General features: G+C 37.3%; 1 protein-coding gene across 9 annotated transcripts in view; it reads right to left on the bottom strand.

Annotated features, from left to right (window-relative positions):
* UBR3 (ubiquitin protein ligase E3 component n-recognin 3) overlaps window positions 1-18,675 on the bottom strand; it is a 113,686-nt gene that overhangs the window by 78,812 nt on the left and 16,199 nt on the right. For 5 of the 9 annotated variants that reach the window (XM_054209914.1, XM_054209915.1, XM_054209916.1 and 2 more), the window contains exons 4-8: window positions 18,200-18,343; window positions 17,544-17,593; window positions 12,852-12,918; window positions 8,855-8,985; window positions 3,341-3,569 (exon numbers count right to left, since the gene is read on the bottom strand). In XM_054209914.1, coding sequence (XP_054065889.1) covers window positions 3,341-3,569; window positions 8,855-8,985; window positions 12,852-12,918; window positions 17,544-17,593; window positions 18,200-18,343 — 621 coding nt within the window. Of the gene's footprint in view, window positions 1-3,340; window positions 3,570-6,191; window positions 6,413-8,854; window positions 8,986-11,408; window positions 11,514-12,011; window positions 12,126-12,851; window positions 12,919-17,543; window positions 17,594-18,199; window positions 18,344-18,675 lie in introns of those variants that run through there. The other 4 variants (XM_054209920.1, XM_054209919.1, XM_054209921.1 and 1 more) reach the window with 4 other exon arrangements.

Here is an 18,675-nt window from a genome sequence, read left to right as displayed (position 1 = left end):
GAATCTGGTCAGGAAAACCTACACCTGCATGTTCAGCCTGAGGACAGCAGAGAAAAGCATTTCCACTCTGAAACTGGGACAGAGAGAGGGTTTAGACAGCTTTCCTGAGGCTAGGGTAGGAGAAGGTTCCCAAAAAAGGGGGAGAAGAAATTGGGGTGGGTGGGTGTGTGTGTGTAGAAGTCTCCTCCCTGAATCATGGAAGTCCATCCTCCACAGCTTTATTAGATTTTCATAAGAGGGACCCCTGGAAAGACTAGATGGGAAAGAGGATTGGTCCCAGATTCACAATCCAAGGGAAATGATTTCCAGCACCCATCTGTCAGCTGCCATTCTATTTCAAGCGAACAGAAGAAAGAAAATCTTGCATCTGACAATCAGCCTTGGGGATGGCTCTTGTCCAGATCAAATGTACTGAAGGACCCTTGTAGTTACCCTTTAGACAATGAAGGGTCATAAGCAGTATGGTACAGGCACAGCTAAAACCACACTGTTAAGAGATTTCAGTCTCCGGCTGATGAGGCACATCTGCATCTGGAGTGGTTCCCTTTATATGTACACTTTTTGCCTCCCCTTTGTTGTAACTACTGAAAAAAATACCTTTTTTTTTTATTTTTAGTCTGAGGTTGTTTATTTTGTTGGTTTTCTAACTTGAAGTCATAAAATATTTTGATCTTGACAAGTTTTACTTCCCAAGAACACCACGCAGTCAGAAAAATGAACCAGATTTCACCCTGAAAAATATGCTGTTTGAGTTGCACACAACTATGAACAGATATCGTCTTGTTACTATAAGGTAATATAGAGCTCTGTTTCTTAAGACTGATTCCTATCTATTACACTGAAGCACTGGAAGGAACAGGAAGCCAGAAGCGCTGGGTGCATCTTCTAAAACTTCTCTGCCACAGTTGATCGAATACTTTTTTATTTCTCTCTTATCTGGTACATCTGCAAAGAAAGGAAACTGGGTCTTGTTGCTCAGTTGCTTGGTTCCCATGTGCTCACACAGCCCATCCAAGAACAGGATCACATCTCAGTTGGCTCTGCCTGAACCTGCTGAAGGAGGACTTTGCAAAGAGACAACAGTTACACGTTGCTGATTCTCTGCCCTGGTACAGATTAGACAAATCCAGGTTATTTCAAATCAGCAGGGGTGTCGCCTCTTACTCAGAGTGCTCTACAAGCCAGGGTTAATGTAAGGTCAGTCAAAGGAAGAGAGTTTTTTGGCTTTTTTAAAGGATGAACCATTACCAAAACTTTTTCCTTGGGGTATAAATTCTTCTCCCAAGAAGAGTTCAGTAGAAGGAATGCGCTGATAGAGATGATAAAAGTCTTTAAGAGCATAGGGACATATATCTTCCTAGGGAGCCAGTTTTATCATCTGCACCCGTATTTCACCTCTTCATCCTTCCACACCACATGTGAGAGAGGGAAGCTGAACTAGTAACACTTCCGAAGTGATATCAACACAGCTCCTAGATCAACTCTGTTTCAGGAACGCAGTTTGTCACTTGGCATTCACAAATACCCTTAATGAACTGTATACTTTTAACAGGTGCCAGTTGTCCAAAAGACAGGCTCTGTGAACAGTACAAATTAAACGTGCCTTAGCAGATACCCTTCCTGCTCCATGTTCTCCTCTCCAACGTGTTTTCTCCGTCTATCTATTGCCTGGATTTGTAAACTTAGTCTCATTTGGATACTAAATGACCTACTTGTTTGTACTAGCTCCACGAACGAATTCTTCTCAATTTATCTCAACAGCACAGACTTCTGACAGACTTCTCACTGCTTCCAGCATCATAAGAGATACCTTGAACCAAACACATGATAGAAGCCCACAGAACTGCCAAAGAAGGCCAATGAGAATATGAGGGGAAAAAAACCAATGAAATATTTTATTAATTTTTTTCTGTCCATTTACTGCATGCCCAACCCTTCATATATACAGCAGTGAGGCAGAAATGTTGTGAAAACACTGAAAAGCAGCAGACAGATTCCATAATGGAGCCTTAGCTGAGAGAAATCACTGGTGCTGGGGAAAGGAGACAGGTAACTTCATGTCTTGGGATACCTGCTCCGGGGGTAAGTCTATATCTGATGTTATTTAACTAACCAGATCCAGCTTACTTAATTAATTACCAGGAAGTTTCTTCAGAGAATGTCTAATCACTGGCACGGCCTTTTTCTCTTTAGCTGCAAATTCGGATCCACTACAGCACTTTACCACCATGCTAGCAACATCCCATACTGACCAACAAGTAGAATTCAGAAGATGCTTAAAAGCACTTTTAAATTTAAATTCCACCAATATGGCATTAGTTTAGCAGAAGTCACTTGATATAAAAACCGCTAAAGATTCAACATTTTTCTTTGAATACTGTACAGCAACTTACGTAGGGCAACAGAAAAATTTCTCATGTTGAAGGGCAGCTGAATGAGTGCGCTCTTTAGAGCGATAGGACTGAGGATTTCCCGTTCCAGTACAGTCATTCTGTATTAGGCTCTAACTAGAGGGGACTCCGAGACAAAGGATACTTCATTCAGACAAGAAAAATTACAATTTCTTGCAGAAGTTTATGGTACTTATTTGGCAGCAGGAGGCAGCCTACCTAGAGAGTATTTTCAAATTCAAACTAGGATAAAGAGGGCTGAGAGGCCTGTGGTCTGTTAGGTACATGAAAGCATGAAAAGCAGAAGTCAGCAAGATTTTGTTGTGCCACCATTTTCAGATAAGGACAGGTGAAAAAAGGAGGGTAGAAACAGGACAGCTGTTTTCACGAGAAAAGTTACACACCGTACACCAGTTCAAATTCAAATTGCCACTCTGCCAAGCAAAAGCTTGATCAAATGATTATATTTACAAAGTATTAAATCATTCTCCTCTAATTATATCAAGCTCTATTAAGGCAATCACAGGTGAGAAAAATTAAAACAATTTTAAATACTTCAAATAGCTTGTGAAATACTTCAAAAATATTTTTAAAAGTAAAGGCTTCAATTTGCATCTATAATTTCTCATTCAAATGAGCTTCACAAATAGTGTATATGCACTTTACCCAACAAATGAAATACCTGCAAGATAATACCCTGTATTCTAAATTATGTAACATTCCTACAAAAGAAAACCCTACAAACCAAAGGACAGAACATCAGTGTCAGTCTTGATAACTATCTTTATAGGAAATTTTGAGACTCAGCCTCTGCCGTATATTGCTAGAGCCTGTGCATTTTTGGGAAGGGGTTGCGGGTTGGATCGACTACCAAAGAACGAGATTAAATTTCCTCTATAATCAATTTATTATCCGTGGAAACAGACAAACAAACAAACAAATCAACTTACCTTGCAATTCACTTTTAATAAGGCAACTTTCCATCATATATAACAGCACAGTGACCATAATATCCAGCAGCTGACATTCTTCTGTTACTTGGCGTGCTAGTTCTTCATTGCTGAACAACTGAACACTGATATGCACAATTCTATTAGACATTGTGTCTGATTCATGGCTTTTCTTCAGCGTTTTCATAATAAAAGCATAATGCTGAACAAAAGTTTTCGTAAAAGCAATCTGCAAATTATCAAGAAATTTTGACATTAACAAACACAATACCAAAAGTACAGCTTGCTTTCACTGTAAAATATTCTTTTCCAAAAGTACCATCAACATATCCTAGGAAACACCAGTTGCGATGACAAAGCAAAATTTATGGTCTAAGTACCCCATGTCTAGTTTCTAGAAACAGTCCACATGAAAAGAGACCTATATATAGAGAGGGGTAACTTATGCCTCCAATTTTATTACCTTACACCAAAAAATATGATCTTCTCACTCTATACCTTCCACACTAAAAAAATACAAAGCCAGAAATGTTGCAACAAGGAATATAAGGTCTCACCATAGCTGTGAAAGCGTTAAAGTTCTAATAATGAATTTATCATAAATTTTTTACATACTAAAACAGGGAATAATGTCCTGAAATTATATGCTATGAACAATGAGATCAGTGCTGCATAATAAAGCTGCCTTAACTTATCACTTGCATTTGCCTATCCATGGAGTAAGGTTTTCGTTCATCTGTCAAGGATGATATTTCAGCATTGAATTTCATCTGCTATCATAACATCCTATATTTTATTAATAAATCTTCAGTGCTTTCTCCTAAAGTCATCAGCAAGTTTTGCTGCTCTTCACACAAGCGTTTTTTTTTAAACCAAATCGATATTTAAATGTATCGATACATATACATGTACATCTTAGTACAATTTCTTGTCCCACTCCATTAGCCTCAAATTGCACTGTAAACCAACCTTCTGCACTGCATATACATGTGTGCTATCTGCCAGCTTCGAAATCACATCTCACTTAGTACTTTCAGTTCTGAATTAACACCATCTGGACTTCCTTGGCTTAATAAGAAGAGATAATACAAGCTGTGTAGTGATGAAAATTTTCAGCTCAAAGTCTAAAATCCCCTGTCTATTCCTTCTGGAAGTATTAATCTTTCATAAGCATAAAATTACAAATTTTAAAACCATCCTCAGGCAGCAGTGTTTTCACCAGACTGCATACAAATCACTACTTCATTTCACCTGCCTCAGACTCGGTACTCCCATATTTTTGTTATAGAACTACCATGTTATTCTCATTTAGAAAATATTTCCAAAAATAGCATTGATGCCATGACACTGCTGTTGGGCACAAAGGCTGCCCTTCTTCCAGCAAATATCCTCAAAAATAAGATTGCTTGTGCAAAAAACATGGACCAGGGTGGAGGTGGGGAAGTCACTGCAGTAAACACTACAGCACTGCTTAACTTGCCCTCCTTTAGCTGGTTCACAATGATGGAGACCTATATAATAATTGAAAGTGTCTTCTCTATACAGCACCCAGCACAATGGTAATTGTTTTCAGCTAAAGCCTCTTCAGAACAATGTATTTGCAATACTTGCGCAGAGTTTAATACAATATCATTCTGGTATTCCAAGGCAGAACAACCTATCATGTAATTTTCTTTAAATTAAAGCTTGATACAACCTTAATCACTGTCAATGGCACTTCTAACAAACATCAAGACGTTTACACTATTAACGTTAAGCCTCAGGCACAAATGATGCACCTGATATTTTAAGAAGTCAGTATATTAATGCTGCTAGTACAAAAAGTATACTTTATTTATATGTTACTTCTTCACATTGTATTCCGTTTAAATAGGATTCTCAAGTTCTGTGATGTAGGAACTACATTTTACTTGTTTTACACTAAGTTGATTGCAAAAACATGGTCCTCCTCTAAGGATGAATTTTGGATTATTTATTTATTTATTTTAAATCAGCATACATCAAAACTTTTTGTGCCTCACCCATATATGATAATGGATTTCTGAAAGTACCGTAGATTCGCTATCAATATAGCGTAATGATAGAGATTCTGTAATACACTCAAATAAAGAAAAGACATCAGCTTTACTCCTACGTTCACTTGGAAGTTAAAACAAACAAACAGAATCCATTCCAATTTTGAAAGGAAGAAACTAAACTCATTTTCAGAAGCTAAAATGCTGAAATACTGTGGTAAACTGCTGTCCGTATATAAAAACAACCACAGTTGGTCAAATCAGTCCGTCCAGCTCAGTGGCCCAAGCTGTATACACAACCACGGAAAAATATAGACTGGAGCAAGAATGCCGATATTGACATAACACATCTTTCCAAATATCACTCATACTTCCAAAGACTTCCAACCATTTGCAAGAACTGGCTTCCTAAGACAGACATGTTTTGTGTATATTTAATTACCTTCACTGACTTACTCTCTATGATCTTGTGCAGCTTCTAAATTTCTAGCCTATGCAAAAACAAAGTTGATTTCTGCATCTGGCCTTTCCTTCTTGGTGGCCACTCAACAATCTCAGAAGTTTTAGGAGCCTAACATCACCCCCACGTTTCAGTGAGAACTTGCACCTCCCATGTTTCTGTTTTCAATGCAAAGAAAAGGATAGTTCTGCCAGGTGAAAGCTTTGCTAAAATTAAGTTTCCACTAGAAAACCTGTTCTACAGAATTTGTAGAGTAGCATATCCAGGGGTTAGTGAATTCCTATCGCTCTAATAACTGCTTCAACGTTCACCACGGGAGGCGTCTGACAAGGCACAGCATTTCTGATAATTATCTTTGTTGATTCGTTATCTCTACCAGATGCTTTTGCATTTCTTTACTTCCAGTACTTCAGACTTCAGGAAGGCTCTGCTCTTCGATGATTTACACTCCTCCAAAGGCATCCTCTTTATTGCCAGCCCCTTCTTTGCCTTCTCCTTGGTCACACGAAGGTCATTCCTATTTCTCTGGCCCTTTTTTTTTTTTCTCTTGCAGAAACCTTGTTCATGCCGTGACACCTCTAATTTCTTGGAAGCTCCAATAAATTTCTCTTCTGTCTTCTTCACTTGTAAGTCTTCCAAGCTTCCAACGTCAGAGTGTGCTGGAAGGGATGCCTCAGGCACAAATGCTGTAAGGCAAAGACCACACTGTTTGTTGTGCTGTCTCTCTGATATGCAAAAGGAGGAAGAGGGGGGGAAGAGCTAGTTAACCCAGGGTTTTAGCCCACCCCTTTCAACACCTCTTTTCAATACTGGGAATCCTAAAGAAGAACTTTGCACAGATTTATTTTTAAGTAGGAAAACAACAGAGATTACTGGTGGCTCACTGACTGCTGCATAGGGCATGGTGGATTCAGTCAGTTCTACTACATTTATGCTGGAAGTCAGAGATTTCAACAATTCCAGAGCACACACAGATAGCCAGCTCCACGCTGTGTCTGGCTAGCTCACTCCATTTATCAGAAAACCAACCTAGCAGAATTCTGCTGATTTAATGAGCTAAATCAGCTCACAAAGAATCAGACAAATTGCACAACAGAAGAGACGGAAAAAATTAAGACAGCGCATGTGGTGTAGATGGGATGAGAGAAAGTAGCAGAAAGCTGAGAGATCACTTGTAACAGGTTATATCTTTACAGGTGTTCCTACTGTTTGAGAATGCCACATGATTGAAAAACAAACAAGCTTTTCCTTCATAAAAGCTAAACAGAAGCTTGAAAGATAAAACATTCTTCTAATTCATCCCAAAATGGTATGTTCTCTCTGTACACATGTAAAAGGCAGAGCCACTCCTCACAATTTAGGCACAATCCTCATAGATACCTTTCAAATTCATGCATCATCGACACAGTTTTGCAACAAAGCACAGGTACCTTGGGTAGAAATCGCGTTACTGCCTCCCTGGTATTGCTGTGTGATACGTTTCCTGCTCTGAGTTTCCCTACTACTGAAAAATACCTTTTAGACAGTCTCAGCAATTAAAATAAACACATATTCTAAAAGATGTCAAGTACTTATAGGATTTGTGCTAGTAATAAAGTTTGTACATAGGAATTAACTGTTTAATCAAACATAATGTTAAATTGGTAACAAAAAATAATAAAAATGCTTAAATAATCCTTTCATCTAAGCATACACTACTGGTAGGTGGAAGATGGGCTGTTTCCAGACAAAGGTGGCAGCCGGTAGAGAAACCAAACATACCGTAGTCTCCATTGCAAGTACATAGTGAAGAAATACTATGAACACAGTGAAGAAAGCCACTGAGGACTGTGGCTTGTTGTTGAAGGAAAATAGATCCCATGATCTTTACCTTAAAAAGGTAAACACAGCTATACTTACCAGATTCCTCCACATACTGCTAGCACTTGGATGTTTTTACAGGAAGCAGTTTAGCCGGCAATGGATCAGGGGAACTGGATGTCCATATGGGGCTTGTCTATATCGAGAAGAATTCAAGCTTCGTGGCAAGCGATCATCAGTGAAGAAGTCCTCGTGTATTAGCTGAATCTGAGACCAAGATGAATCTATGCTGGCATCCCAAATCAAAACGCTGTCTTGACATGGACAGAGTATTGCTGAAAGCCCGTATCTTATTTTTTTTCTTCCTTGTAAGTTATTTTCACATCCTTTGCTTTGATACAGCCAGGTTTTAAGGGGGCACGAATACAGGGCTGTCCCATTATAAACAGACATTTTTGACGAAATCTGCACGCTTGGACTTCAGGATTTCTTGATCTTTGCCTCCCAGCAGGGATTGAGAAGGTCCAAAATATTTGCATGGCTCAAAGGTATGACATGATCAGAGCAAAATGTTAAGCCTGATTACTATGTATACTTGGTCTTGGAGCACGTAGAACAAACAACCAAACCTGGCCGTACACCAAGATTTAAAACGGGAAGATGACATCCAGTCTCCATGACTCCAGGCAAGGAGACGCTTGGTACGGACAACTGCAAAACTCTGTGAAGAAGCAGCTGTACGGCTGCCAAAATCACCTAGGGCATAGCTGCAGCAAGACCACTCACACTGTAATGGCCTATATGGAGAAAGCGCTGCCTACCACAACAGTCACAAAAGGAATGAAGTCACTGCAATTATTTGCCAGTCGTACCACACTACAGAATCATTTAGTGCTCATCCACATCTTTTAACTGATAAACATCCAACTTACAAAATAAAACAAAACAAAATTCAACACGTGCAAATATGCACTAACAGCCAAAAAGGAGAAAAGCAAACCATGCGAACAAAATTAATACTGCTGCTCCAGAATTATCTATCTTGTTTTGCCCACATCTCTCTTCAAATACTATACACTTTAGACCTTCTAACCAAATACTCAAAACAATCTAAACGATCTGCATTATTGTACTGTTATTATTGAAATATAAACATATGTGGTCTCATGCAAGGCATAATACACACTAAGTATGTGAATAAGAAAAGACATTTAAGTTTGAATGAAGTAACGTGAGTACCTTATAATCTTGATCTGGCAGCATGTTGAGTAAGAAAGTCACCATCTTCTGTGGAAACTCATATTTTATTGTCCAAAATAATAATTCTTCTAGAAAACATTTATGCTTCAAAACGTCCATGATAGATTGATCTGCATAAAAGGTTGGAGGAGGGGATGTGTAATGTAATAATTATTCAAACTAGAAATAACGATAGAGCAGTTGTACTGTCATATAAAATTTAGTAACAAAAATTTAAGAACATCTTAGTGTGCTCTGTAAATAACTTTCTTTCAAAAACACGAGGAAAATGAACACGGCCAACACTGCACGATGTCAGAGTCTGTAACAAAAAGGACCTCCCAGAGAAGTCAATGGAAGTTTTCGGTACAACTATACCACAGAATGCAGTCTTCATTGATTGCACTGAATCGTATCACCTTACTGTAATAGCTCCACTGATTATAATGAATCACAGCAATTTGCATAATATTTACACAGACACTTAATAGAGGGAAACTGTTAATGCAGACTACTAGTTAGCTGAAGCTAATACAGCAAAACAACAAAACACAATTTATGATTAAGGGATGAGTTCCATCACCTAACACTTATGTTCTGTTCACAAAGCTCTAAACAAGCTAAATAGAAGCAATAATGTATCAGTTATCTTGTTTTTAAAGCAAGATTTGTACTGATTGACCAACAACCAAGTTTTTGTTTGCTTGGTTGTTTTGTTTGGTTTTTGGTTTTTTTCATATAAAAATTACCATAATCAGGTAATCAAGCACTGGGTCATGATGGTATCAGAAGAGACAGTCACATCTTTCCCCATTCAACTCCTGGCCATTCCCTCTGTCCCCTCACTCACACTGACAGTAGATCCCCATGGAATACCTATGTAGGAATCAAGTCATCTTTCCATTCTGTCATCTGCATTTTCAAACATCATGACTGCAAAGCTGCACAAACTGATCTCTGCTATAATAAACTGTCCATGAAGCTATGGCTTGACAGAGCATAAATCACATTAACCCCATTTCGAAAAATTACTAAAATATAAAGACTCTCTACTATCATTCTTAGAGAGATTGATTATTTGTAACAATTTATGTCACTCCTGTAACATATAAGGACTAAAGAAAATAATAATAACGCTCCTTTACACCTAAAAATCAACTGGACCTGCAGATACAACCCCACATGCAAAATCCCATATTCCAATGGGACTGTATGAAGTGCTCCCATCAGCACAGATACAAAAACATTTAAGCTGAACGTTTTCTGGCCTTGAAGACTTGCCCCCTCACAGCGTTAGGGACTGCACTGGATAGCTCTGTGCCTATCCTAAGCAGGATAGCCATTTGTGCTTTTCCTAAGCAGGAATTACCTCCATTTTCCATTACCAAAGGTCAGACCTCCCCGGCCAAGCGACCGATCAGCCCAAAACATCTCAGGAATTGCAGAAGATCATGAGAAATAATGAATCATTTAAATGTTAGGGATCTCCTGAAGACTTTTGCAAGCCACACAAAGACAACAACATGTTTTATTCAATATATTCTACAAGCGTTGAAATAAAAAGTTACCTTCTGAGAGTCACGAAAGATATTTTAATATTAAAATATTTTGCAAAGCATTACACATCACCTACTGCAGCAAACATATGGTGATCATTTACGTTCTCTTCCTTGTCTCTTGTTAAGAAATTGCGTATGTGATTTTACTGCTCACGAAAGCTTGGTAGCCATGCAGACTGAAGTCCCCTCTCCACAGAACAGACAGCACAGGTTCAGGTACATGCCAAATGCCCCTGTGTGACAACACTGGGCATGAAGACAAGTGACACAACACCTTATCTGCCACTGACGTGCAGCTTTCTCTTAACATGTATCACAACTGAAGACTGCATATCAAATACTTTATACAGCAGTTTCAGGCAGGGATGGAAGAATATATATCCACTTACACCTGCTACAGAATTTAAGTAGGCAGAATGCTCTTACCCAACTTGGAAAATTTGTCAAGAACACTGGGACTAATGTTCCCACTCTTGTGAAAAATCACCATATGATTTTAAATTTCTTTCAACAAATAAATAAAAAAATATGTAGTGCCTGTGGGTTTAAAATTGTCTTAAACATCAGGTATTTCAGTTGGACGCAGGATGTAGGTTTTAAAAACAGAGTAAAAATAAAAATTCTCTCAATACTCAGTCCCATACCTGTATCAATGAACCTCAGCATAAAACCTCTATTTTCTTTAAAGAAACCTTTTATTCTTTCCTAGTGCCACAAAAGACCCTATAGACTGTTGTAAACATCTCTCTGGAATATGAGTCTTAGCATCCCGAGATATCTGCACTATGTAAATAACCCTCTATGAAGAATACCACTGAAGATCAGCGATGGGAGAGGGAGTCTGCTTGTACGGAAAAGGTAAATCTGTTTTTATTCAATACTCAGTTTTCTAAAATTTTCTTTTCATACTCTTATTTTATACCCTATTGGACATAAAATATGAATACTGAAAACTTCAGAAAACTATTTAATATTTAATAAAAACAGATACTTACCTTTCCCCCATTGGCAGACTCCCTCCTCTGGGGCTGATATTAGGAGCTATCAACATCATGGGCACAGTCCATGTTGGGATGCCTCAGAGGGGGAAGACTACAATCCTGGGGGGAAATGAAATGTTGAATTCAAGTACCACTTTTCCTGAAATGCCGCTGCTGACACTGGTTTTCAGGCCCGGCAGCTTCTCAAACTGAGCTTCCTCCCTGCCTGTTTCCCATAGTCAGTACTTACACATCAGAAACCCAGCATTTTTTCTTGCATTACTTGACTCTAACTTATCTTTTAGCCAAGTTAACAGCATCTAAAATTCACGTAAGAGAGCTTTTCTTGGATGTCTGTGTTTCCTGCATTTCTTCAAAACTACCAAATTGTCCATATTAATATTCTCTGCCACAATCTTTCACACACCATTTCTAAGATCACTTCTTAACGCCACCATTGCCAATACATTGTTCTCTGCTTTTCCAGCTTCCCAATCTTTTTCCTTCAATCTGAAACCACTAGAAACAATCCGTCTTACTTTTCCCATACTCCTCACAACACCTGCATACCCTTTACTGACTTCACAAACCCTTGCATTTCAAATTCAAGTTCCAAACCTTCACTCCAAAGCTTTTCCAGAAATTTTATTCCAACTTTCACCACAGTTTTTCACCCGAATGTTCTTTTCCCAGGGCTTGCAATTTCTTGGTGCTTTCTATGTCAGCCTCCTCATACTCATAGTTAAAAAAACAACAAAAAAAGGTGTTCTTTATTTAATAATAGGAGTTTAAATATTTTTATTTAAACACTTTAGCACAAAAAAACGTCAAGAACAAGCACGGGATAGGGCTATCTTGTCTCCAGACTAGGGTCGTTCTTGAATTAAAACTTGCACTGATCTCAATGTGAGTGCTGCTCATTTGGACTAGAAATTGCACAGAGGAATAATTTCAATCAAGGAAAATAACAGAGCAATTTCAAAGGAGACTTCATTCAAGTACCTTTTCTTAAACATTACTAGAACAGTACAGATAGACCAACCAGAACCAGAGATAATCATTCTTGCCTGTCTGAGAACAAAATCATACTGTAGAGTGGCATAATGAAAAAAAAAGATTGTTAAGAACAAATACATCAAAAACTTCTTTGCCAAGCTGTACTGCAACCTTGCCAGCCACACAGTGAAAATGGAATGAAATTTTAGAAGTCAACTTACAACATGAAGGTGACAAAATGACTGGTCAGAGTCCCAGACAGTGGTACTCACTCAAGGGAAATCAAAGTTGCCAATTACCACAATTTCACTTGCTATTCTTTTTTAGACCTTGCTACGTTTAATACGTAGTGCTGCCACGTGCAGCACTACAGTGCTTGGGAAGTCAATGAATATCTCTAAATAATTTTTAAGATAGACATAAAGCACATATGATAAACTGAGATCAGTACTTTATAAATACCTTTGGTGGTGCTGCTTAGTTTCACCCTCTTGCGCTTGCCCACACCTTGGCTACCATCCTGGTCCTCCTGGGTTAGGGGAAGAGTTTAAAAAAATCGATAATCGTATATTTAGAATTTTATTACTAAGAGATGGTATGCTCTCAAATTTCTGGTTTAACTATCAAGCTAAAACAGAAAAGCCCTGAATATACTGTCTTACCAGAAAAATACTTCTGCTGTTTACAGGAACCACGGACTCTCTGAAACTCATTAGAAAAAACACAATTTTTTAAATTGCCTTTCCCCCCCCTACAGCCAACATTATCATCTGCAAGTTCAGACATCTTCATCTATTTAATTAATTTTGTAATGTTACCCGCCTTGATTTCTGAAACCGATTGCTACAGAAACGTTTAACACTGCAAAAATGTTTAACACTACAAAATTTTTAACTGTTGCTCATCCAAGGTTTCACCATACTCATCTGTAGGGTTTGGGTTTTTTTGTTTCCTAAAAAAACATCAGCCAATGTATTGGCTATTAAATTTTACAACTCAGACAAGTAGCTAGACATTTTCTAATCAATGTAAAGTTCTGATCCAAGAATAAAGTATTTTTGATGCCTTTAAGAGGCCAATTCTAATTGCTGAATTCTAATTGCTTGTTCCCTACAGAATAATGGAAACATGTCACACAGGCATTTGTCATTTCAAGCTTTCACGGCACTCTGCAAACAAAACAGCAAAAGTTCCAAAATGCAGTGCAAGTTACAAACATCATCACCACCGCTTTACAAAATCTAACACTGGGTATTAAGAAAGAATGTGACATTATGGGACGATATTAAATGCTGCATGGATCTTTACTAACAATGGTAGTCCCTAATGAAACAGTGGAAATAAAGAAAGATTCCTTCTGGATCTAATAAAATGAGTGATCATTAATGCCAATATCTACTCTTAAAAGTAAGTAATCAATATCCTTCTCCTCTAAGAAAATGTTATATTTTACTTCCAAACTTCACTGGAATGATAAAGAGTCTGATACTCAAGAAATTACTACCCCTCCTTGGGGACAAAGATTATTAATATTTTTTATCTAAGGACTGGCCAAAAGCATCATGCCAATGAAAGGTCTGAATTTTCCTATCCTTTCAGTTCCTCCACCTGAAAATTCATTTTAAGATGGACACATATTTGAATTCTGGGGTGTCCTCTGGTCTCTGTGAACACACGCTACTTTTGTACCTCAGTCAGGAGCCAGTCAGTTCCTAGGTGTTGCCACTGCCCACTCCCCCACCAGAGGGGCCAAGTACTCTAAAGCAAAAATCAGACCTGCTGAGATATTACTATGAGCTGCAGGACTCTGCAATTTAAGTCTTTTGCCCTGAAGAAAAAGAATCTAAATTCCTGTAGCTAGACAGTTGATAGCTGGAGGTCTCAAGACCTCTTCAGCAGTCTCGGTTAATCCAGCGAGTTGTTAGAGGGGCCTTAACCAGAAAATAATGCATTTGGGTATACAAATTGCAATTAATGTGTTGGATTCTAGCCTCCAACACCACTTCTCTGGCAAACAACATGCATTTCCCCTTCTATAGTTGGAGAAAATAATTTAAATATAACAGTCCTCATTGCAACTTTTGAAGTTATTTCACTAAAAAGAAGAAAAATTGAATGATTTATGAGTAATGCTTTCTTGAGAAATTTTTTTTTGCCCTCAATAATGTTAGACAGTTGGTTTCCACTGCTTTAGTAAGGTAGGATTAAACCTTAATGTCAAGCGCAGGAGTTTTAACAGGCTTGAGATAGTGAGTGCGGGGTCACAGGGTGTCTGCCAAGCCCAGGGATAAAGAGTGAGAGAATGAGTAAGCAAACGTAGAACACCTTATTTTTACCCGTTTGATAATGCTGTGTAAATATACCCAGATAACAGCAAAGATCTATGTAGGTTTACTTTACATATTAGAATATTTAGCACTATGCCTAAGGTGTGCCGCATGTGTTGTAAATTCAGCTAATAAACTTTATGTAATATTAGCTACTATACATAGATTTTTGTACGATTACGTTAAGTGGCAATCGGAGTCAGTAACTATATAACTGAGTAATAAGGCATTCAGTGCTTAATAAACTACAAGGGCAGCCAAATAGAGATATCCAATACAAAAAGGTTTATTCGTCAGCGTGGTAAAAGCGTCCCATGGACTTGTTTTTATTTGATTCCTTGGAACATAAAAACCTCTTAAACAGGAGGTTTAGAGATGGCCTTTTTTTCCTCATTCTGCACAAAGGAAAACACATGGAAGAAAAGCTAATTAAGGAAACTAATAGTGAGTTCTCTCCAAAATACCACAGGATGGAACCCAACACATTTGAGAAGCAAAGCACAAGTGAGCCTATACTGTTTTGGGGCTGGGGCGGGGGGGGAGGGACAGACAAAACAAAACAACCCACAACACATATCGCAGGATACATCCACCCTTCAGATTCATTTTTAGCTTAGAACCATCTACTATTGTAGAAATGAAACTAATTACTGAACTATGCAAAACTTTTCAAGCTATTTAGTTCCCTCAGAAGCACTGCTCTAATTTGTAGCCTATGTAAATTTTGTAATCTAGCCTTCCATCTGTGAAACAATCCTACCTTTAAGACTTACTTGGTGAGAAAGAACATTAACCTTTCTAGATTCATTTTAAATACCAGAGGAAGAAAATCCAGTTAAAAGTGTACTCTTCCCACGTCATTACTTAATTAGAACATAGTTTTATTCTGCTATAAGAAAGTATAAGGCATAAAAAAAGATACGAATGTCCTTTGTAAGTTACAGGGGAGGGCAGGATAGAGGAAAAGAAGTCATAAAACAAGATAACTTTTCCTCATTTCTCTAGGAAGCATTTCTCTAGTAACATCATTTTTATTATAAGCATTTCAGCCTTCCACGTGCACAGTGCTGTTTTGGCTTTTGGAGGAAAGGACTGGACTTTCTTTTCAGCAATTCATGCTGAAAATTCAAGCAGATCATGAATAAGAAAAAGACTACAAAATCAAAAAATTAACTTTCTCCAGAGATTCCACTAACTATAGGGTTTTTTTGGTTTAGAAAAAATCAACAAAATTTTGGCATTATTTTTAATCGCATCCCACACTGTATCAACATGATTTTATTAAAGATATTAAAGGAAAATTCAGAAGTGAAAATACATACTATAAAACATTTCAATTTGGAGTGCTTATTTTTTTATCTGCATGTTACTTCTTCATTCTTTTTTAAAATTTTCTAAATACAGATTTCAAAACTTTTTTTTTTTTTACAACGTATCTTAATAATGTAGTTAAACATCTTAAAATTGATTCCAAGTACGGGAGTACATGCAGAATTTCAATTTAGAAAAATCACATCTGTGGTAACGTAACAAAATACCTACGTGTACATTTATAACCTGGAGATCAGAAAGAAAAATCTCTCTAGAAAACAGGTACCTTAACTAACAAGCTATAATGCTATTGCTGTAATTCCTCACTTTTTTTATTCATAAAATATCTTTTCCTTGAAAAAAATTATCTTTTCCTGAAAAAAAAAAAAAAAAAAATTGTTTCTCCCTAAAATACGTCTCTGTCTCTACCTCCCTCTTGGACTTTTTTTCCGCAAAAGGAATGTCAGTGATCTGCAATCTCTCTTCAGACTCTTAACAACTTCAGTTTACTCCCCTCTCCTCATCACTTACAGGGGTCAAACAGAAAGAAGGATGCCGAGCCATTTTAAGTTTATTTGAAAATAATACTTGAAGTTACTAACATTAACTTGAATTACCTTCTTTCATGGGCCTTAAAAGTGATACTGTCAGCAGTCTTCTGTGGTTTGGGTTGGGTTTTTTTGTCTGTTTGTTTGTCAAGCGATGGTGAAAAAACAACAAGCAATACTTTGAAAAATGCCAAATTATAAATAGCACTGCTGAAAGTGTAACAGATGCTGTTGTGCTCGTGACAGAGACAAACGTGTCATACAACTGTTTTAGATATACATGAACAATTGTTTTTACTTGAACACTTGTTCACATAGAATTCGATGTAAACAGAAATCCTATGAAAAATTATACATTATTTAGAGTTTGTTAAAATACCTTACCAGAATGGCTGCTAAGGCTTACTAGCTGAAATTGAGTTTCAAATAGCAAGGCAAAAAAATGAATTGATTTTTAACTTTCCTCATTAAATTCCACTTATTTATTACAGCTCAATCTGAAAGGAGATTCCCTCCTTTGTACTCCCACTCAATGTTTGGTAAGTAAGGTCAAGTCTACACATGGGAATTTATCTACAGAGAAATTCTCACTGCTGCTATCACCAGTTCAGCTGGATTCTCAAGTACCGAAAATTGCTAACACCATTCACAGCATCACAAGCTTTAAGTTTGCTTTAATCAAGCCAAATTTACTTGATAGTGACTTTTGAACTACCTACACAAGTTTCTTCTACATTACATACACAAATAAATTGAAATAGTATTAGCAAAAATAAGGATTTTTCAAGAGGTCCTTAGTAAATCAAAGGTATGAGATCTATTCCTTTATATCTCCATTATTTCAATTATTAAAATGGGGAGAGTATGTGGTAGATAGAAGAGTTAAGGTTTGTGGGATTTGGCTGCAAGCATTCTCTCCATTTAATATTCTGTTGCAGTTCATTATAGTCTTTAAAAAACAGTCTCACCTCATCTGAAGAATCCCCTTGTCCTGATGCTGCCGTAGCACCTGCTAAACCTTTTGAAATAAAAAAATTCAGAGATTCCTTTCGTAAGTCTCATACTGAAAAGACAATATTTTACGATATTTAATGAGCCAGTATGAAATGAAACACTACATTAGCTTCCTTTAAAAGATACACAGCAGCGGACTGAGAAGTTGGAGGAAGATTTCCAAGCAATACAAAACCAGGGATTTGCAAGTTCCATTGCAGAACTTCAGCATACTGAGTTAACGGGGACATGTTCTTTCAGAAATTGCAAAAAACTCTGACAGCCTTCAGTGATTAAAAAAAAAAAAAATCCACAGCACTTTTGTAAGAATAGGTGGCTTAACTTAGTTGCAGTGACAAAATTCCACTACGAGCAATTGCATCTTGCCTACTCAAATTCCACTAATGCTATGACTGGAAAATGATGCTTAGCATATTAGCAACAAAAAGTTAATATGTTTAGCATGTTGATAGAATTAAAAGGAGTCCTGTGATTTGGTGGTGAACTAAATAAGAGGTAAGTCCTTAAGTTTCATTAACATTCATTGGTTTTTTTAAATAAACTAAAATAACAGTTTATATAAAAAACAGCAATAATCAAGTCTTCTCTTAAAATATTTTTCTACACAAACCTTGAACTGCTAATGTGCTAGTTCCAGCTCCTTGTTCCTGCATACCACATGCAATTTTATCCTCAGGAAATGCCAGTCCAGAGCCTTTCAAAGCAATGAGGTACTTTTCATGACTTTTCTTTGCACATGCATTCTCTCCAACACCTTGAATACATACATAAAACAGCATTAAAGTACAACGGCTACTTGCTTCACATACTTCATATTCTATAAAAGCAATCTAAAAAATGGTCCACAATGTTTTAATAAGCTGTACAATTATGAGATGCAGAAGCTAAAAAGTTTTTCCAGTTGATGAACTGAAATCCAAAAGACCTGAAACCTTCTCGGTTTTTCCCCTCCAACACAGTGTTTTCTTCTAAATTATGTACTTCATTTCTATTTTACCAGCACTGCCACCATTACAGCAAAAAAGGGATTTGTTTTGATATTTCAAAACAGTTGGCTTTGTACAGAAAGGACAGGGACCTACGATT

This window comes from Rissa tridactyla, chromosome 7 (genome assembly GCF_028500815.1).
Source record: "Rissa tridactyla isolate bRisTri1 chromosome 7, bRisTri1.patW.cur.20221130, whole genome shotgun sequence".
In the NCBI taxonomy this organism is placed as follows: domain Eukaryota; kingdom Metazoa; phylum Chordata; class Aves; order Charadriiformes; family Laridae; genus Rissa; species Rissa tridactyla.
This window is presented reverse-complemented; position numbering and strand designations above follow the sequence as displayed.